At 34.5% G+C, this 23,874-nt stretch overlaps 1 protein-coding gene across 5 annotated transcripts in view; it reads left to right on the plus strand.

Annotated features, from left to right (window-relative positions):
* The window catches only part of Dhc98D (Dynein heavy chain at 89D), a 608,487-nt gene that overhangs the window by 247,207 nt on the left and 337,406 nt on the right, over window positions 1-23,874 (plus strand). For all 5 annotated transcript variants that reach the window (XM_081742517.1, XM_081742516.1, XM_081742518.1 and 2 more), the window contains exons 33-37: window positions 1,596-1,765; window positions 5,649-5,740; window positions 8,750-8,875; window positions 11,634-11,887; window positions 14,288-14,476. In XM_081742517.1, the coding sequence (XP_081598643.1) occupies window positions 1,596-1,765; window positions 5,649-5,740; window positions 8,750-8,875; window positions 11,634-11,887; window positions 14,288-14,476 (831 nt within the window). The remainder of the gene's footprint in view (window positions 1-1,595; window positions 1,766-5,648; window positions 5,741-8,749; window positions 8,876-11,633; window positions 11,888-14,287; window positions 14,477-23,874) is intronic.

Here is a 23,874-nt window from a genome sequence, read left to right on the forward strand (position 1 = left end):
AGCAAAGAGTAAAGGGAAATTATACGAGTAATGACAAGGAATTTTGGGGGCCTTTGGGAATTGTATTGAGCACCTTGAGCCTCGTTCCGTAGAGATTTGTGTGAATGCAATGAAAATTTTGTGATTTATAGTATTTTGCGATAGTTGGCATAGCTGTTATAAATACTTGTTTCATTATTTGCGTTTCGTTGCCAAGGCTCTTACAGACTGAGGCTTCTTCGTTGGCTAATCGCATATTTCAGCGTTCTTTATTCTTCGGACAGATTTCATTTACTCTGATGAGTGGAGTTACTATCTATTCAAGGAAAATGTAGGGTTACTTGGAACAAATGAAGTTAGAAATATACGATCGTTTTTCCGTAGTACCAATAACATAATATACGTCTTGCTAGTGAAGAGAAAATAATATTTATCTACTTGATAAAAGGAAATTTGTGTTGTAAGGTTTTTTTCTTATTTTGAAGAATGTATAATAACGTGAAAACTAAACTCCAATAATAATAATAATAATAATAATAATAATAATAATAATAATAATAATAATAATAATAATAATAATAATAATAATAATAATAATAATAATAATAATAATAATAATAATAATAATGTACAAGTGTTATATAGATTACTGGTAGTCCAAGCCATCAAACTAGTATACGCCACTGGTTAGAAGTGACCTCTTGTCATTTTTTGATATTTAGAAGTTAATATTTTTTCATATAAAATTGTGTCAAGATGAGAAACATGGTAGGCAGATATTCTCTGTGAAGGGAATGATGAATAATGTTTGAAGACGTGTATTATTATACTGAATTTCCACCTGTTTGCTTTATTAGCTTACGGATTAGTGAACTTAGGAACAATACTCCCAACCTTAGGAACAATAATAAAATTTACAATCTTCTAATACAATTGACCCTGGCGAAAACTTTAGTATGATTGGAAGTTGAAATATTGTTTACGAATTAAATAAAATTACTAATGATAAATATCTATCTATCTATCTATCTATCTATCTATATATATATTACTATTTATTTTCAAATTAGTTCAGTCCCGCTCGATCTTAATGACATAGAATGTAGTATATACTGAAAGTGGTTATTGAAAAGAAAGTGATTCAAAAAACTAAACTGATTGAGAAGTGATATTAAAGTTAACACGCTCAATACCAGCAATCCCACACACTATTTAAATTCCTGTGCTTATCATTCTTAATTGAATCCTCCCTCAATTGAAATTGGTTGTATTTCTATACTATAAGCTACAAACCTATGAAATTTTGTAAATATTGTCAGAAGATGATCTAGTATGATTTGACTTTAGTCGTATATGGTAGGCTATACACTTCAACTGAAATCACACCAAAATCGGATATAGGAGCGAACGTATTAAAACGAAGGGTTCTTTTAATATCAAGGTTCACTGTCACTATTCTGGTATGTAAAGTCCGCGAAGATAATTTTATGGTGTTATTTTATAAAATATATGTTGTTAATTTTTATTTGTATTGAATATATTGTGTTTGTCTATAAACATAAAAATAGTAGTGTTATTTAGGTAAAATAATTCCTATTATTGCTTGTTTTTTAAAGGGAAGTAAAAGAGCTATGAAAGAATATCTGGAACAACAAAATAAACAGTTAGATGAATTAGTTTTGCGGGTGCGCTCTCCTCTTGCAAAGAACGATAGAAAGAAGTATAACACTGTAATCATTATAGACGTACATGCAAGAGACATTGTGGAAGCTTTTGTACGAGACAGGTAAACCTATAATATAATTTTGAATATTTGTATTATATTACGATCATGGCTGGAGAGGTTTGTTGGTACAACATTTCTAGGTCTCAAGTTTACAAGATCATACCCTATGACTTTGTGCGAAAATATCTTTAGTAACAACCAAATAATCATAGTAATAAGTATTTAAACTTAAGACTTAACGAATCTTCTTAAGTTGTAAGTTTTCTAAATGATTTCAATAGTTTCTCTTGCCCTCGTCAGCGGATCAAAGTTATTTACTGGAAAATCCTTTCACATCTCAAAATGTCATCTTGCACTTTAGTGTGCATAGTGCTAGGGAAAGTTGAAGACCCAAATCATAATAACTAGGTTTCTTGTTCTTGAATATATATATATATATATATATATTCAAGAACAAGAAACCTAGTTTTATATATATATATTAAAGTGAAATTTGTAAAATACAAGAGCATAGTGCATTTAGGAGGTATGTTCCACTTCAAAAATCTTACAGAAGAGTATTTGTCTCCTTTCAAACTTTTCAGATGAAATAAAATCTCATTTCAATAATTATCTAAGAGTCGAGAGACCTAGTTATTATTTGTGTCTTCAACTTTCTATAATTTGAGATATGAAAGAATTTTTCTAGTAAAGATTTTTGATCTGCTGACGAAGGCAGGCGAAACTACTGAAACTGTTCAGAAAAATCACAAGAGGAAACATTCGGTGATTCTTCTAATTATCAACATGTGTCAAATTCTGCTGCTAAATAAGCAACCATATCATTGTTTCTATTCATTTTATTAAATATGTAAGATAATAACATGTCTTATGAATTATGAATTTTAGGCTCAACCAATTCTTGCTCTCATGTAGTTGAATTACTAGAGCACATGCCTTTGATACACATGATCTCAAGTTTGATTCTGTTAAAATACATCCTTTCCAGTGTTATCCTAGGATTTTGATACGTTTAGGAAGCTGTTTAATTTAACGGATAGCAAACTCTAGTGTACAAAGAAAATAAATAAATAAAAAAAGAAAAATAAGACGATGATGGAAACCAAAGTGTTGGCCATAGATCATCAACTCAAAGTTACGTACCCGATCATAATCTCTCGTAAACATGAAATGCAATCTTCAACATCCCACGACTATGCCCTCTAGGCCAAATGGGACAAATAATTAATGAAAATGAATAACTATGAAAGATCTTATGGAATGAAAGTGTGAGAGTAAACAGAACACTCCAGATAAAACCCACGGACACGATGTTGTCTGTCACAAACTTGCGTGGCCTCAAATCGAATCTTGGACCGCTAATACCAAAGGTAAGTGATCTACTGCAACTGTGTCTTCCGTCCTCTCATAGTGTTTCGTGGGCTGTAACACCAAGGAGTTTGGAGGTTTATGTCAACTTAGTTGTCATCCTTGATTTATATAGTTCGCAAACAAAATTGGTGACAATGAGTGTCCTTGTCTAAGCCATTTCTAAATAACTGCTTTTCCTCTCTCTTTTTCTACTCAATTCTTGCCTTCTGTTTCTTGTACAGGTAATATATCACGTTTAAAAAGTATTGAGCCTTTGGAGGTCAAAATTGAGAATATATTTAATGTGATTTAGAAATGACATTACAAAATCACATATGCGCCATTTTGTTCGATTAGCTTCTGCCATTTTTCTGGCAATATAATCCCGTCCATATAGAACTTCTGTGGTTTCTCGTCAACAAATTGTGACACTTTCTTTTCACAGGCCTTCTTTGAAATTAAGTTAACACCATTCAAGGAGTTCTACAGAAGCCAAATAAATGATGTGTTGATGGTGCCAGGTGCTGGCCATATGGTGGATGAATTAAAACCTTCCAGCCAAATTCTCTTAATTTCTGACGGGTCGTTAAAGATGTATGCGTCCTGCGATCTGGCATTTTCCTTTGAATTGCTGGATGCACTCGCGTTAATTGTCCACAGTACAGCTTCGAGTATATCGTTCTACCCGGAAGCAGCAGCTCTTAATGCACGATGCCTTTTTAATCCTTCCAAACGCACAAGATAAGCTTCCTGGGCGTCAGTGTGAACCTTGTCTCAGATTGTAGAGCTTCTTGCTTCGACCACGATCTTTTTCGCACATTGGTTTTATACGTTATCCATTTTTCATCACTCGCGGTTAACCGCTTCGGAAATTACTTGACTTCGTTACATTTCAGAAGATATTCACGGATAGAAATTCAATCGAATAAATGTTTTTAAGTTAGGTTATGTGTCCCCCAAACGTCCAACTTCTTTTTGTAGCCAACTTTTTCCATATTGTTTAACACTATTTGGTAATGGATATTTAGCTCATTGGCGATGTCATGGCAGTTTTCACACCGGGCCTCCTCGAGTTTTGCTAGAATATCATTCATTTTCCTTGTGATTGGTCGCCAACTGTGAGGGGCATCTTGGACTCGGTTTCCATAACGCAACTGATAGAACCATCTTTTGACTGTCGGTTTTGATAAAATTCCTTGCCTATAAGCAGCATTTTTTTTTTTTTTTTTACAGGATTCGCAGCATTTAGACCTTTATAGAAATAGCAGTGTAAAATATAGCACAGGTTTACGGAAAGTTCACTCATTTTCACGGCGTAATATCTTACGTGTAATTATAAGAATTCCAACACTTTTTTGCAGATTTACTAGCTTCAAATGTCAGCTGTCAAGTGACGTTACGCCTGACCTGCTGCGACTTATATGTCCTGAGATTTGAGACACTAACGCCATCTCTTGAGCAAAATACAATACTTTTTAGACTACCTGATATTATTCTTCGTTTCGTATAGTTTATTCCTGCTTCATTCAGAATCTGGAACATTTTGTTCCACTCTACACTATCAGACACTTTTGTCAAGTCCACAAAAGCATCATAAGTTGCTCTTCCTACTCGAATTCTTTTCCCTAGCAACGGCCGCGGTGGCTCAGTGATAGAGCGTTCACCTCTCCATCATGGTGTCCTTGGTTCGATACCAGCTTGTTCCACGTGAGCTTTGTGGTGGACAAACACCGTGTACGTAGATTTTCTCTGAATTCTCCTGTTTCCTCCCATTGTCCTCATTCCACCATTTCATTCATTACTCATCATCACAGTCTCCTTTAGCGTATCTGGCATAACCTTATAAGTAAAACTTAAAGATTTCATTATCTTTTTCCTATCAATCTTTCTAATGCAAGTATTGCTTCCTTGTTCAAGTTTTCTCTGTATAATCAAACTGTTTACGTGCTAGTACTTCTGCTGTTTTGGATTCCAACTTTCTATAGATTTTTTGCTAAGATTTTTGAAACATGCTTAAGAAAGTTTAACGTTATGTGATTCTCGCATTTTTCAGCCCGTTTTGTTTTTGGTATTGAATAAATTGTTAATTTCTTTCCGTAAATAATAATAATAATAATAATAATAATAATAATAATAATAATAATAATAATAATAATAATAATAATAATAATAATAATAATAATAAGTTACAGTAACAGTTTCTCCGAAGAACTTGCTTTTAAAACTCTTTTGAAATTAATTGCATTGTTAATATGGTTTAACCTTTATGGCAACTATTGTGTAATGTGCATTCCGTAAATAGCATTCTTTCTGCTTTGCGGGTAGCGATAAATGCTTATTCGAATTATTATTCGATTATTCTTTGACTGACTAGTATCATTTGAATATACAATTTAGTTTTCTGTTAATTGTTTGTCATTGCCGCACTATTTAATAATATAGAATAATTGAGTTTTAGAACAGAAAAGGCGGAGTAAGCAAAGAATATTGATTGTAATTATATTAGTAAAGGGATTTCTTAGAATTGGATTGGATCTACAAATATCATTTGGTATTATCTTTTATTTTTCTTTTTTTCTTTCTTTCTTTACAGCATTATGGATGCAAGCGAATTTGAGTGGGAAAGCCAACTTAGATTTTACTGGGTGAAAGAAGTGGATAACTTAAGAGTGAGACAATGCACAGGTAAAAATAAATAAATAAATAAATAAAATAAAGTAAAATAGAATATTACTAGTAAAAAGATCAAGAAGTAAACGGATTGTACGTAAAATATAATTCCGAACAAACTCTCTGTCGTGCTCTGATCTTAATGGCTATTTCTTCCACTAGATGCGATCTCACTGCCAGGAGGATTGGAATCAGGCCAATGAAAACAATCTTCAATCAGTAAAACCTCTTTTGAGCATTTTCAGATGTCGTCGCATACTAGGCGTCGAAAAGATATGATTCTGACTCGCTTGCACATATAACACTGTTCTCTCATGCATTATTATTTAGTGCATGGCGGAGTGTTTGGCACATTCTTGTAGAGTACTTATCTCAGAGAACGTTTAGGACTGCCTGAAATCTTAACTAGGTTTGGGGAAATAATGTTGTTTTTACTGACCATATTTTCACCTTTATTCTTAAGATTTGAATAGTTAACGTTATTTAAGGTTTTCTTTTTGCTGTCTCTTCCATGTTATTATTACTAGTTTTGAGTTATTTTTCTGCTATATAGTTTTTATTAAGTTTTTCATTCTTTAAGTGTTTTCGGGACCTTTGTTTTAATTTTCATAGGTTTCTTTCTAATATCTTAATTTATAGAAGTTAATTTAAAGAGCTTGTGTTGGACATTGGCCTTATCGTCAGTAGGACTAATAGCCTGGCTGCTGACGTCCCCATTAAACCACAACCAAACGATTAATCTGTTCTGGATACTTCTTAGGTGAATATGTATTAGATATGAAGGTTTCAGAGCCTCAATGTAATCTGATCATCAACATTTACGTTTTCAGTATGATGTTCGGTTGTTATATGCTGTGCGAATCGGTTGTTAGTATCTCAATCTCTAGATTCAGTGACAAGCTGCGGTTGAGACGTGATTTTTTTTTTTTTTTTTTTTTTTTCATTTCTCCAATGAAAATGTAATTATTTTGATATGCACACCATTTATCACTTGATGAACGTCTAGTTAGCCATTTCGTAGGAATTCTAATAACTACTTTGGATGTGTGTAGTGGGAGATTTTCTTTTGATTTTCAATTCTATAACGTGAAGTTTTAAATGAGGTTGCCAATTAAAATAACCTCATTTTATTATAACATTCAGTGAAGCAAAAGAACAGTTTCACCTCGATCACACATTGTCTGTTTCAATTCTGTCACTGTCTCTAATTTTGTGCAAGACGAAATCTCAGAGCCTGTGAACTTGGAACAGTCAGAGCTGACCTGTTCTTTTGTTTCTTATTTGCACAGCTTTAACTAAGCGTATGGAAACATAAGAATCACTGAGTTTTTTCCCCCAAAAAAGGGATACACTATCACTCGCAACGTTATGACAAAAGATATAATCAAATTCTTTTATTACTTAGCAAAGTAAAATTACATAAATGAATTGAACTGTACGAAATTCTGCGATTTCTGCTATGTCCAATGAATTAAAGGAAGCTTTCAACGACACAGATTCTACAGCTTCGTCGTCACGTGAAGTTCGTGTCTGCTCGGATTTATTCGAAAGAAAACATCCCTTTCACGTGGGATTGGAGTGCAGATGACAAAAGTGAACATGGAGTGGCGTTTGCTTCCAGTAAGCCAACGAATTAACTTCTTACCCCTAGACAATGCATTTTATTTATTAAAGCATAAGAGAAACGTAAATCTTAGAGGGACAAAAAAGGGCGGGAACAGACTGTTCCGTCTGCTCTATGCAGAAATATCCACTGATAGTATCATCCAATATTTGATATTGTAATCTTGGTAAACTGGATATGAACTGTAACATTGTATTGCATTCTTGTAGCATTGTTTTCAGTAGTGTTTGGGTGTTTACGATGAATTTTGGTGTAAAATCGAATATAAGATATTGAGTAATAATATTATTTGCATTTTTCTCAAGATCACAGTTTTTCATAAGACTTGATAGTCTTGAAGTCATTCAATTATCGCTTCATTAATAGTTTTATGATTGCATTCTTGTTGATTCGCCATGTCTTAATAATTTTTAAAATATCAGATAAGTAATGAACAACTTATTTATTTAGTTTCCAGATACAGCCTTTGAGGCCAATTTACGATAATCAATAATAACAATATGAAATAATTAACAATCAACAATAATAACAAGAACAATGGGAAACGAAGTGAAAGACACTCGGTTAAGGCCTATTTTTAAAAATTCAGTCCGGTATTCACATAATGGAACTGAGAAAAAATCCAAGAAATACCTCGGTTAGGATGTCCAACTATCGAACTCGAAACTGGCAGCTCCTGATTGAAAAGCGAGAATGCTAACGATAGTCCAAGCTAACAAACAAACAAACAAACAAACAAACAAACAACAAAAAAAAAGTATTCCATTTTTCGAGAAAATTGTTCTTCAGATTTATGATGTCATACCTAACTAGAGGGGGGCGCGGTGACTCAGTGGTAGAGCGTTCACCTCCGGTGCTTGGGGTCCCTGGTTCGATCCCAGCTCGCGCCGTGTGGACCTTGTGGTGGACAAACACCGTGCTCGTGGGTTTTCTCGGGGTTCTCCCGTTTCCTCCCACTTTCTTCATTCCACCATTTCACTCATTTCTCATTATCACCGTCTCCTTTAGCCTAACCGGCATAACTGTGGGACGTTAAACTTAAAGATTTCATTTCATACCTAACTAGACTGCAGATTTCCGGCGATATACAGACATTAATTAGTTTGTTTCGTAGTATTTTGTACTTACTTTGTAAAGATGTAGATCGATAATGATGCTAAAGATAGATCCGTACGATAATTACATTGAAAATTTGTTTAAATACTTTCTTAAAGTCATAAAATTTTCCACGTATGATGTAATAATGTAATTAATGTTTAGTGTACAAGAGATAGAGTAATTAAAATATATTTCTCAAAGGATACATTTAGCACATTAATCATTTCCTTTATATTTTATGTTCTTTATTCTTAAATTAAAATCCTTAAAATTTTGCCTACATGTTCTTATTTCGTACTTAGGTGAATTTGATTATGGATACGAATACATGGGTTTGAATGGTCGCCTAGTGGTGACTCCTTTGACGGATAGAATATATTTGACGATTACACAAGCCTTATCCATGTACTTAGGAGGCGCTCCAGCAGGTAAGGATATGGTAGTTTCTTTCTTTTAATTATGAGTTATAGAAAATAGACAGTTTTCCATAAAACGTGTAAAGAATATAGAATACGTTTAATAGATTGAATATTTGTAACAAAAATTCGTCTTTCTAATATACTTCTCGAAAGTTTGCCGTTTTGCTAGACCATTAATCTACAAGACACACGTTAAAAAAAAAGTTATTGTAAAGAAGAAAATAAAAGATTTTTTTAGACTTCCAAACTATGCTGTGGATAAGCATCAGAAGTCTTGTATAATGGCTTTTTTCGTCCGTTCGTCTATCTGTCTGTCGACAGGTATCAGAACAAAAATGGTAAGAGATATCGAAATAGAGTTTTTCGCAATCGATTCAGCGTCTAAAAAATATATTCCATGTCCTCCTTTAATTCTCTATTAAAGCCGAAAGTGGTTCAAATTAGTAATTTCCGGTTTCAACGGTTATCGCCAGAGAACGAAAACAATAACAGATAGCGAGAAGCGGTCTTTGCAAACAATTCAGCGCCTCAAGACAACGTAACATGACTATCCCGAACACTCTACCAAAACCGGAAGTAGTTCAAGTTTAATACTACTTCCGGTCTCAATGCTAATTTTCACAGAGCAAGAACGGTAAGAGTATCGAGATGCGGTTTTCTACGATCGATTAACTGTCCCAGGAATAGGTTCCATTTTCTTCATTAACTCTATATTCAAACCGGAAGTGGTTCAAATTAACTGGTAATTTCTGATTTCTGTATAGATCTGCTGCTTATGACTTCAGCTAGTCTTTGCACGCACAGCTTCGTGTGTATTTGTCAGTTCCACGTTAAAAAAAATCGGACCTACTACTCTCTACCTTATGTACATCTGGAATTCCCAATGTGCTATTGTAATTTCTACTATGTTTATTGTATTTTTCTTCTTACAATAAACTTTCGACATGTAGCTCGTATTTTGTGCACACGTAAAATGTGTTCCATCATCTCCATCGTTTTATCTGTAGTGATACAGAGATATAGTTTGCTATGATAGACAACGTCATTGAGACCCTCGTAATAATGAGCAAGACAGGATATGACGCAGCCTGTGGTGGCGAAGCGGAGTACTTAGGTAAATTCCAGCCATCTCTGACTGTAAAATGCACAGCGGTCTCCTGATACTATCAGTGGGACAAAATCATGATAGGTTAATCTCAACATTCAGGCGTACCGTCACTCTAACTTTTCGTCAACAAAGGCTTCCGCTTGGGCTGTTACGTATATAATTGGAGATGCCACAATGAAGCTCTCAAAACTTGATGTAACTTCGAACAAACAGGACCTGAGGAAAATTTGCAACAAAAGTTGTCCACGATCAACAATCCGCACCACAGGATTGTATCTCCAGACTTTGAACATAATGAGATAGAGTTGCAAATCTAAAACTGACATCATCAATGTGACAAAATGAACTATCAAAAACTATCTTCACAAGAGCACGAAATGCGAAATGTTCAGATGTACACATCTCTCTTATTCGGTGCTGCGTACAGATGGGCGAGGAAGTACCCAGAACGGACGCTAAATATATGACACTGAGACATGGTTTAGTAAGATCGGCATCACTACGAACAATAGGTGGATATATGTCTGATGAGATGTCAGAAACGCTCCATACTTCCGTCATTCATTCCCGAGATTCCAGCAGAAAGTTGGGGCCATTCTACATAAACTCAACTTGTCTCTAATCACTTTCTCAGGCATCCTGAGGACATTAAAAGTTGTATAACGTTTCTAAAAGCACGTCAACAACGGTTCTGTGCTACAGAATGAAATTCCTAAATATCTCATGTGCTCCTGGTCAACTATAATTTTTGAAGTGAGGATCCGTGGAATAGAGTAGCTCGCATTATCTCCGAATATAAACTACATGGACCACGCTTAGGATTCCACAGGATTATTATGGAAGAAAAGGACATATTGAACCAGCATTGCCGCAACGACTTGCCAGGCATTCATTACTATAATCACTGTCATGCTGTAGCATTGTCGGAAAATGACTGTATGTTCTTTTTTATATTTCCCCTTCATGGTGCAGCACACTGGTATCCTATTCGATTATTGCCCAAAAGATTTGACCTACACCTGAGTAATCCAACACTTGTTTTTCCTTTGTTTTTATTTATGTATATATAAATCATGAGACAACTAAGTATCTCTGAGTAATTTTATTAACTTTTCAATGCTCTATGCGGTATATGTGCATGACGCATTAGGTTAGACATGTATTTGGATAACTATGGCACGAACTGTTGGTAATCTGAATGTCAAAAGAAAACCAAGCCATGAATTTCAGTGGTCGTTTATGAGACTTTAGTAGTGGGTAAAATAGTGCAAGCAATTAAGATGAATCATAAAATAAAGAGTTAATTTGTGAATCTATGTTTACTTACTTTACAACCAAGGTACAAAAGATTAATATACAACGATTAACCATACGAACAGAACTTGTTGCCAAAACTGATTAGTAAATACATTTGACGTTTTTTAATCTACATGCGGCGTATGAGACATATGTTGTTCAGGATCTATGGACATTTCAACAAGATATAACACATACGAGAATTAGGGGCTGTACGGGACTTAAGCAGAAGTTAAAAGTATCCTTAAAATAATACCTATTGATAAAAGTTAATAAAAAAAAGTGCTTTGCATAATGCTAATCATAGTTTTTTTTTTTAATATCATTTACAGTTCTATTAATGTATTTCTAATATGTTTTAAGGACCTGCGGGAACTGGTAAAACGGAAACAACAAAGGACTTAGCCAAAGCTATGGGTTTACTTTGTGTAGTAACAAATTGCGGCGAACAAATGGATTACAAAGCTATTGGTAAAAATTTAGCCGGGCTGGCTCAGTGTGGAGCGTGGGGCTGCTATGATGAATTTAATCGCATTGATATATCAGTATTGTCTGTTATATCTACGCAGTTACAGACTATTCGAAATGCCCTGGTTCAAAAACTATCTAGATTTGTAGTAAGTACCGCATTTACGCTAATATTTTAATTAAATATATCTAAGGCAGTTTTTTTTTAAATTATTTTTTATTTATTGTCTTGTAAAAACGATTATCAAGAAATAACCGGAGCAAGGTTATAATAAAAATCGAAGTCAAGAATATTTGATAAGCGTACAAAAAGTTTGAGCTGTTAGATTGTTATCATCACAAGTGGTATTCTTTACGTGCATTTCAATTGCACACCAAATTGAAAAATATCGTCTGAAATCAAAAACGTGAAAAAAAAAAAAAAAAAACATTATACAAAATTTTTCACTTTCCTTTCTTATTTATGGTAAACTAGGAGAAATAATGTGATAGTTTCCTGTTGCTCTTCACATTGCAATGTTCCAGGCACTAAAGTGACTACACAGGCCACATTTGGAATTGTGAAAATTGCCGTCAGAATTCTGGTAAAATATCAAAAATTAAATTGCAATTCAAGTTAAAGCAATACGCTTATTTTAAAGAGATTGGGTATTTATTATAATACTTTGTCAGTAATTTAGAAAAGATGTAGAATCATGAATTTTGCCTATGAAAATTGGAATTTGTAACAGTTAGGGTAGAAATTTACAGTATACATTTTTAGGAAGTGTACTTGATAAAATGTTAAATAAATAGTTTTATATAGTGTTCGGAAACCTCTTGATGGTTTCGGCAGGCATTATGCATAATGGCGGAACTCCACTTCACATCTTTGAGCGAGATAGCGTGGCATCGCAATGGTATTGCAGAGAGATTCACCTGAATAATGTTCGTCGTTTTCGGGGTGCGGTAGATCAGAACTTTGTTTATAGATGACAATACGCAACCACACAGGACCACTAAAGTATCGGACACATCTCAAGGTAAACATATTACACGTATGCAATGCCCTGTTGACTAACCGGACGACAATTCTATTGAGTATGTCTGGGATGTCTTTGGCAGACGTGTTTCTCAACGAACGCTCCCTCCCCAAATCGTACAAAAACTGACAAATGCCTTGCGAGAGGAGTGGGACAATATCCCACAAGGACTTCTCATTAGTTTAGTAGACAGCATGAAAAACAGACGTAGAATTCGCATTGGTGTCCGCGGAGGTCGCACATTTTACTGAGGTACGCATATCTGTGTCCTGGTAGGAAGACCTATTTTGCGTGGCTGTTTGGATATGCTCCAAAGAGCATCTTTTCCTTTTTTCGTTTCCTTCTTCTTACATGTGGCGCAGTCTGTATCATTTTCCATTAGAATAATTGCACATAATACTTTTGATAAAGTGGATAGTTTCAAATATCTAGGATCAATATTAACAGACGAAAATCATATTCACGAAAATCAATCATAAGAACATAGACTGGAAGTATTTGAGAACAAGATTCTAAGACGAATATTCGGACCCAAGAGAAACTGGAATGGGGAATGGCGGAAACTTTATAATGAGGAACTACATAATTTATACAGTTCACCAAACATTGTTAGGGTCATCAAGTCTAGGAGGGCTGAGGTGGGCAGGCCATGTAATTAGGATGGACGAAAGTAGAAAGCTTTCAAAGTCTTGACTGGAAGACCAATCGGAAAACGACCATTAGGAAGAGCTAGGCGCAGATGGGAGGACAATATTAAGATGGATTTCGCAGGAATAGGAATGCAAAGTAGGAACTGGTTCCAGTTGGCTAAGGATAGAAGTCAGTGGAGAGCTTTTGTGAACGCGGCATTGAACTTCCGGGATACTTAAGCCATAGAGTTAGTTAGTTAGTTATAATTGCACATTGTTTCTATTGCATATGTACTGCGTTTCATTTCGTCCCTCAATGTCTATTCTGAATTATTCCCAAAAATGGTTCTGTTCCTTAGCATTTGTCAAGCAGTGTAGGTTAATCCTACAATGCTCAGATCATGTAACGGACCATAATAAAATATATGCAACTTAGGATCAGCAAGATGAACAGTCAATAAAACTACATTAGGTTAAATCCAAACTATTGTAACAAATCTGCTGCTTCAGGCTGGCTAGTTAGGCAGCATTCTCGAACAAAGAGCATAAATTCGAAATATGATAGATATGTAACAAATTAATTTACAAATTTAATTGGTGTTTTAAATTAATTTACAAATTTACAAATATGAAAACTAAAATAAAATGTAAATCAAAAAAGGTATTTTTTGTGATATTCTTATGTTTACTGACTTAAAAATGTCACAATTTTCTATTTCTTTCATATTCTATTCGAAGTATGTCTCTAGTTAATGTTTAAAATGTTATCATTTTTATTTTGATTGTACACATTGGTAATATAATAAAATAATATAACAATTTTTATTTATCTTTTTAGTGCGTTTGATTTTGCTCTTATCCAACATTTAATTTGTAATGATCTTATTGTTTATTTTAGTTTGAGGGTCAAGAAATCAGCTTAGACCCTAAAATGGGTATATTCATCACAATGAACCCAGGTTACGCGGGAAGAACAGAATTACCAGAATCTGTAAAAGCATTTTTCCGTCCTGTAGTGTGTATCGTTCCTGACATGGAAATGATAGCTCTGATTATGTTATTTTCGGAAGGTTTCTTGCAGGCAAAGGTAAGAATTTCACTTCTAGGTTATAAAATCCAATAATTTTGTAAACTATGAAGAGTTAGTATGAAACCCCCAACTACGTCACTCCTCCTACATTCTGGTTATAATTTGTTTTGTTGGTCGCCAAGGCAATTGTAATAAGCCTAACGGATTTAAATGATTTATGAAGGTATTAAAGTTTTAAAAGGCAATGGACTTCCGAAATTATATTTTATTTTCTTTTAGTTATATGACCGTGTCCAGAACGGAGGATGAGGACGAGTGGTTTTCAATTTAAAAAGAATGACACGAAATTACCTTTTCTAAGGTAATTCCATGCTATTGTTTGCTTGTAGTATCAGAAATTCGAAGTTAACAGTAAATTGGAACTAGGCCGATTCATATTCAATTACGCCGAATAATTGAATATGAACCGAAACCCTCCTTGGTAAGCTGCGAATTGATATGAATGTACTAATCGTATTTCAGAGTGACTTTCTAATTAAATGGTACCGTTAACTTAAATTACCGTATTCATTATATTCTTCTATCATGATGATGCACCACCTCATGTTTTATTCATTAGGCTTTTGATGGTAACTCTGTTAAACGTTGATATTTATGGATTTCCAAGTTTAAAGTAATTCTGTTGACTTATCATAGATTACTAGTATCACACCAAAACTATCTTATTACATATTCCTAAATTATACTAAACACTAAAGTCAAAAGTCAGGTACTACTCACTACTAATACATGTTGAATCAAATAATTCAATTCCACAAAACATTTTAATAAACGAAATATTCATTTTAACATACAGAAAAAGATTGGAAGAAAAGAAAAAAAATGTATAACAGAATATAATAAAATTCGAAAGCAAGATTTTATAATTTTATCATTCGCAAAACAGATTTAACTAATAAGTTTTAAGAAATCGGTATTACATTTGAGATTATTAAAGTATCCAACACATCGGTAACCAAATTATTAAAACATAAGTGAAATTAATATAAATAGATATATTACACATTTTAGAAGTTGCATAGCGTTTGCATATGTGAAATTTAATAAGCATGTCTAGAAAAAGAAACAAAATCTGTTTTTTAGCTTCACTATCAGTGTGGCATTACGATTGATACTATACGAAGAATAGTTGATAATAAAACGTCCAATAGTGAACCACTTCCTTTAAGATATTTGAAAGGGTTTCAAGTTAGCAAAGTAACGAAAAATAATAAAACAAAATTCTTGAAGAGGTTAGAAGTAATTAGAACGTTGAGTCTCTTCGCTCACATCCACTTAAAACTTAAATCGTTGGATAAAAAATCTATATCGGGTCCTATGTCGATTAGATTGTAGTTCAAAATTTCACTAAGAGTACACAGCACACTTTCGTAATTGTATATATATATATATTTCCCTGCTTCTGATCAGCGCTTCAACTGATCTGCTTGAAGGAACCTTATCGGTTTACTTATACGTATCATACCTGAAGAAAATTTGATTTCCACACAGAAATCATAAGTCTCATCCGGGAATAGCATAATTAGTCATTATGAGGAATTTTAAATGATGGATTGTAGTCTAATATTTTACTGCTTCCACTTAACATAACGATCGCAAAAACTTCTTAGATACATATATATTTGGGACAGCTTCTTAACTTTGATTTCACTAAGTTGAAAAAAAAAATTATAATTTGGTATTCCTGAGTGCTTGGTTTATACTGTTACTATATTACTTGCCATCACTGATTTTTGAAATCACTATTTCACTGAGAAGTTGATGCATAACTATATCTCTTCACCCAATTTACAAAATTTTAACAGTATTGAATGATACGTATACACAAATATCGTACTATGAATTGTATTAAAATCAGCAAATATATATTAAAAAAAAAAAGGTCAAACAAAATATGGCTAGCACCCCAGATGGCAATTCGAACAATGTACTGGTAGGTCGAGACTCGACAAAAATCATGTAGAATCGGTAAATACAGGGTTAACTTTACATTTCTTTACTTATTTCAAACATTTCGTAATGATTAATTATATATGTTTCATCTTAACGTTACAATTCCCTGTAATCATATAATATATGCATCACAATTCAATTTTATTTTCAACCCCCTTTCCATTGCGTACAACATATTTATATAGAATGCTCTGTGGCGCTAGGAAGCTTTACTTCATTATATATGTTACAAAATGACTTTGGGTGAACAAAATTATTAAAACAAGGCTACTTCAAAATTAGGTATATGAGTAAAAGAAAAAAAAAAGCATAGTATTTGTAAGAACAATAATTTTCTCTAAATGCATTCAAATGTATCGACAACTGTAACAAGTTTGAGGGGAGAGAACAAAATCAGGTTTTATATTGTAATTCTTCCTACACAGAATGGGTATTTGCACTCAGCTCGACGAGGAAATACGATGTCAGTTAAGTTATATCGCAAGAAACCGGAAAGGAAAAAAAAAACAAGTGTATTGAAATGTTAATCTGCCACAGAATAACCCAGCTCGCCATATCCAGACACACGACCGAAGAAGGTAGCAGATAGGCCCGAAACGTAATCATTGAGTATAATATATATGTTGTGTACAATACAAACCAATGTATAAACAGAAAAAAAAAAAAAAAAAAGTTAACAACCACTACGAATTGACGCTCAAACTTTTATATAGATATATTAACATGTTTAGGGAAAATAGGGGGATATTAAAAATAAAGAGATAGTTTAGAACAAGAAAAAGTCAGGAGTCAAAAGAAATTCAGTCAAAGTTACTTAGTTGAGAGTAAACGAAACTGCGAGTCGGTTTTTTTTTTTTCAAAACTTAGCAACTATTTTAAATGCCAAATATATTTTCCCCTACTCCAAAAATATCGCTAGCATTAATTTAGACAATTTCCCAACTCGTAGTCCTCGTTAATCCTCAACACATGCATAAGTTTCAAGGTATGAAGAAGAAGTAAGAAGTGGACATTGTTAGTTTCCCACACTAAAAAAAAAAAAAAAAAACATCTAAACATTCGCTGAATATCCAAACTATTTCATAAACTCCGAACGAATACCGCCCCCAAATATCGGGCGGATTGAAAGGTCCCGACATGACCGCTGGAATTGCTGTGTCCTAGCATGGAAAACCAAGAGAAAACACCCTAGGCGTTACCCTTAGGTTCCCCGCGCTCTAGTCGCTGTAATCTGCCAGAAACGTCCATATCGGTTACGGCCGACTACATCGGAAGGTTGGGTTTGCCTGTTTAATTTTGGAATATTCTAAAAAAAAAAAAAAAAAGTGGTAGTTTTAAATGTCCGTAGAAGACAGGAAAATAGTAAAGCACTGACTCCAATCTAAGAAAATAATAAGAAATAATAATAATACTTCAAAATTCCGACATTTTTTGAAGAAAACTGCCAAAATCCCAAAATGAGCTCACAAAGACATGCTCGCTACAGACATGCGCCGCGTTTCTAGAACGTAAGAGGAAAAAGGGAGCGGCGTGTTATCTTATGGTAGTGGTAAGTCAATAATAAAGTTTGAACATCATCTCTATCGATTTTCTCCTTGCATTTAACAGATTCCGAAAGTACGAAAACGAAATCGCGGAAAACAACAAAATTTGCATCCTCCCAAATCAACACACACACACACATACAACACGTCTACTGCACGCCAGAAGCACACCACGCAAGTCAGCCGCTCGGAATAATGTTTGGACTTCGGGATAAAATATTTCTTTGCCGTTCGTCAGAGAATAAAGACCATAACTTTCATAAAACAGTTTTAGTTGACCATCCGCATTAGTGAAATGATATCATGGACTTGTGCCTAAAGAAAGTGGTAGGGTAAAAAAAAAATCCATATACATGAAGTGTATATACTGATGAAACCTACTTTGACAGTATATCTGAACAATTGTCAGTTGTTCAATTAAGAAAGTTCACTATTATGCTGTTGGTTTCTACCTAAAATCTAAATTTCCTTCACTGCAACTTCTTACCTAATTCAACTAAATAAGCTTCCTTTCCCAACGCGTACCGAATTATTCAATTTTGTCAGCAACAAATACAGTTACCGCAAGACGCCGAAATATCACACGCACTCATCATTACACATGTACTTCCATTAATCGTGGCCTATACTCAAAATACCATGGGGTCTTTATCAATATTCTTATAAATTATCATTGGTGTTGGGCCCAAGAGTCTCTCACTTGTCGATAAAACATTTATATTTATATTTATTTATTTATATTAGTATTACATTACGTTACGGCCACAACACGGTCAAACACATTTTGACTTTATTTACTTTTACACCTATAGACCGCCACGAAACTATACTTTTTTTTTTAATGTGAGTAAATGTTAGCCAGGTAAGTGACATGGCTAACATTTACAACACGAAAACACGCTCTCACTTTTCTGCAGTCTTGAAATAACTGGATTTGCTTTAACTGGATTTGCTTGAAATAACTGAATAATACTCACTCCCAACACATTAGGCTTAAATTTCTACATGAAATTACCAACAGCATATCAAGATTAAAACTTCATATTTAAAATAACCCAAGACCACTTTTTTGTTGTTGTTGTTGTTGTTGTTGTTGTTGTTGAAGCGTATAACTGCATATTAGTAGCTACTTATCAAACTCGCCGCAGGAGTTTGGTGAAAATGGTTCTATTGAAACAAAACACTAACATTGAGCGAAGGGTAACAGATGGCACCCTAGTCGACACAGTAGACAACGATAATGCATCCCTTGCACCTGACAATAAAATTTGCACTTTCATACGTATATTTTCACTAAATGGATGTCATGGACTGAATCAAATTTACGAAAATTATCGAAAAACACTCGCGGCATAATTATTTTAGTCTTGAAATTATTTAAAAGAAATGAGGTTAAACAAAACAAATAAATAATAAGTAAATACTCTAATCAATACTACATATCATGGACCTGACCTTGACCTTTACTACGACTAAATCACACAATACATTAACTAAAATCAACAATTATATATTTTCGGTGTGATACTTAACTACGGTGGAACTCTTGCCTATTGTGGATTGTTAAATTTTGTTTTGATATAGCTCGGTTTGCAAAGCAATGGTCAATTTCTACACCGAGTGGAGGGGAATATTGATAACAATGGTTATAAAATCACATATTACAAGTTTAAGACATCTGCAGAGATCAGTCAAGGATCTCTGGCAGATGCCTCGCCGAAAGAACTACATTTTTGTACCCTGGTGGGCCACCCTTACTTAACTTGACATTATGTTATTGTTTACGACACAGAATTTCCAGGGGGCTGCCATGATAAAAGAAAAACAATACTACGTTTTATATAAGAAACGACAAAATGTTACTTTTATTGGGTGAACATACCTACAATAACTTTTCACTATTTCTTTTCACTGCTGAAAATTCTGGATTTATAATTTAAGAATGGATGATTCCAGTCACTGCAAACATGGCTGCCCACATGACTATTGTTGTCGTTACTTTCGATTGTTAGTTTGTTACTAAATCTTCAAAGTTTTGATGTCGGAATTTCACTTAATTATTATTGTTTCCTACCTCTGTTAATCTTCTGTAATAGTCGTTGAGATGGAGCAGTAAGAATATATATTTTTATTCAATTTATTTCCTCACATTCGTTGGCCCTCCTGTGCTCACAAAGGTTCTTCAAGAAAAGACGCTAACATCACAGATTTAGCGGTCTTTGTAAACTATCATCCAATCGTTTAAAGGCAAAATGCCAATAGGACCTATAACAATCAAGGTAGAGATGGAAGCGAACTACAGGAAACCGTTCTAGCGCATCTCATTGGATGAGATGGTCCCTATCTTTACAAATTATTTTCCTTCCTTCCCGTGATTTATATTATTTGTTTATAGTCATTTATTTTACTTAAATAGAAATTTTAATGTCTAAACTAAAGAGATGAGATGGTGGTCATTAAAGAAGCAGTGGCGGAGAAAGAATTTAAAAAGGGGAATAAATATATTTTAATTTTAATTAAAATTTAACAGGGATATATAAAAATACATGTATAATTGTAATAATATTTTAGATTATTACAATTTCTCCACCTCGACGCGAGAAAAATTTGATTTTGATAAAAAGCAAATTTTTCTAAATTTAACCATGATTTTTTTAGCTCTAATAGGGAAATAACTATGATCGCAAATTAAGATAATGTGAAGCATACTAAATTACTACTTAGTACAGGTAGGTCAGTGGTCTTATGATAGCATTAATTAGAGTAGTCTTTCAACAATTGTTCATATTTCTCTTGTGTGCAATTGAATAATTTTAAATTGTGGAAATTATGAGTGCCGATACTTACTCCTTTGAGTTTATGTAGAACAGCGCAATTTTTCAGTATTTTGTGGACTAAGTATGGGCCGGTATATACTAACATCCATTTAGCAGCTTCATGTTTTATGACAGATGACAATGGGTGAGTTTTTAGCATGACTAATTGTTTTTCTTTTAACGTGAATCCAGTGCAAATTTCATTGTTACTCTTATTTGTATCACTAGATACCAGAATTAACTTTCGACTATTTTCGATGGATTCTAGGTCTTTCGGCCAGGGAAACGCCCTGCGGAACGCATCCACAGCAGAAAAACTGAGAAAGCGTTCGGCTGGAGCACATTGTATTGCACTACAATATGAATGATTTAAAAGATTTTGGATTTTCACCAAATGCCTGCTCCAATTTGTTTGATCATCATGACACCACAAACGGATCAAACGGTTGAGCTCTTTATGACTGCGTTCCGTAACGCCGTTCGAGTTAGGCGAGTAACTCGAAGTACGTCTATGAATAATATTATGTTTATCACAGTAATTTTTCCACAGCTTAGACATAAACTGTGCTCCTCTGTCCGAGATGAATTCTTGTGGATGAGGCACTAAGTGAAAATATCTACGTTCTAATACAGTAGTTATCTCTTTTGCGTGAGCATTTCGGAGTGGAAGAAAACTAACAAATCGAGAATAAATGTCTATTATTGACAAAATGTACCGAAATCCCTGGCTAGTTGGAAGTTTACCAACACCGTCAATGCCCAACTTTTCATGTGCAAAGCTAGCTTCAATATGACAGGTTTGTTTTACTATTGTACGAGTTGCAAATTTTGTTCTTGCACATTGTACACAATTATTAATATATTGTTTGATACTGGTTTTCTGTTTTCGCCAATAGAACAGGGATCTGCTGAATTGAAAACACTTTTGAATTCCGAAGTGACCCACATCATGTATTATTTTTACAATGATGTCTACATGTTGTTGAGGTATTACCAAAAGCCATTTATAGGATTTAACCGGTTTTATATATAATAGATCATCGTGTACAGTAATTCGGTCTAGATTCGTATTATTTTCGTATTGTTGTCTTAGCTTCTTACAATATTCATCCCGTTTCTGATTGTTTCTAATGTCAATTATATTTATGTTTGAACATTCCGTTTTTGACAGATAATTTACATAATGCGTTTCAGGTTCGGATGTTACTTCTGGAGGGTTACGGCTCAAAGTATCAGCTACAAAATTCTTGTCCCCTGGGCAGTGTTCGAAAACCAGATCAAATTTTTGAAGTTTGAGCAAAATTCGGGTGGTTCGTGGTTCCAACCCTTTCAAAGTAAATGCATGGTTTACAGCTGCATTATCTGTGTGCACGTATGTGGTTCTCCCCATAATGTACTGCTCAAAATGCTCACACAAGAAGAGCACAGCTAGAAGTTCAAGTTGGAAAATCGACAGAGATAATTCGTGTGGTTTCACTCTCCGGCTCGCGTATCCTGACTCGAGGATCGCTCTCTCCAGGTAAGTATTGCGCTAATAGTCCGGCCAAATTTTCGAGACAAGCATCACTTTGTATATGAAATGGGAGAGAAAAATCTGGTTGGCTTAGAGCCGGTGGATTGCTAAGTATCTCTCGAGTTTTGTAAAATGCTTCCAAAGTTTCAGCATCGAAAACAAACTTTTGATCCTTCTTTAATAAATTAAATAATTTCTTAGTAAGACCAGAAAAGTTTTGGAAGAACTTTTTCCTCCAGTTCACAAGCCCTAAGTATTGACGTAGCATGCGTCTTGTTTTTGGAACGGGAAAGCAACGGATTGGTTCATTGTGACGAGGGTCGGCTTTCACTGTGCTCCCACTTACTATATGGCCTAAAAAACGGACTTCGGTAACGAAGAATTTACATTTATTGAAATTCAAGGAAAAGTTTGCATTTTTGAAGGTGTTGAAAGTTTTCTCAAGATGATACAAGTGTTCTTCTTGAGAGGATGACTTTATCAAAACGTCATCGAGATATAAAACAGTATAGGGCCTAGTTTCGTCATTGAAAAACTGGTTCATGACATGTTGAAATATAGCTGGTGACGCTTTGAGACCTTGAGGGAGAGTCGTCAAAACAAATTGCCTTCCCTTATAAATAAAACTCGTGCACGGGTACGAATCCTTGTGCAAACTGATTCCGTAATACGCACTGGATGCGTCGAAGGTAGAAAACCATTTTGACTGCGAAATCCGGCTCAAAAGCTCGTTTATCGGCTCAACTTGAACCCTAGGAGTAATAATTTTGGCATTAGTTGCTCTTAAATCCAGCACCGGACGAATACCTCCTGAAGCTTTTCTTACCACATGGATTGGATTGAGATAAGGTGACATTTGTTCCCTGGCAATCCCCAAACGCAACCATTTATTCAGCTCTGCTTCGAATTCAGCCTGGAGTGCTTGTGGCACCGGATAATATGGACCTACAACTGGTTCGCTATCAACTAACTGTAGTTTGTACGGTGGAGCGTTAACTCTGCGAGGATATTCAGAAAATAACCCACGGAACTGTAATAGTAGTTTGCGAAGACCTTCGCGAATGTGATCCGGTAAATCCCCTCGTGTTCCTATGTACTGTTCTATGTCTGTTTCCGACACATTGCAGTCCGAATCCAGGGCTGGCTCTATGACACCAGTCTGTTGAACTACCTCCCTAGTCGAAGGAGTTACGGCATGAGCAGCTTGACAATAAATAATGGGATCAAGGGAAGACCGGTCCTCCACAGGCCTCCCTGATATACTGACTGCAATCTCGTCCTGTGGAATTTTAACTAACATTATATTAGGTTGATCAGTAGAAACTACCACTACTTTCCCACAACTATCCTTTAAACGTAATTCTTTCTTTTCTCTATCTACTATTCCCGAATATCTATCTAGGAATGAACAGCCTAGAATTAAATCTGTTCTCAGATATTTAATGACAAATATTGCAGTTTCGAAAATATGATTTTGGATATTTAAGTTAAAGACCTGGACTCCCTGAACAGCGAACTTTTCCTTGCCAGCGAAAGCACCTAAAGTCAACACAGTGTACGGACGTAGTT

This window comes from Thermobia domestica, chromosome 16, assembly GCF_964235325.1.
Source record: "Thermobia domestica chromosome 16, izTheDome1.hap1.1, whole genome shotgun sequence".
Taxonomy (NCBI): Eukaryota; Metazoa; Arthropoda; class Insecta; order Zygentoma; family Lepismatidae; genus Thermobia; species Thermobia domestica.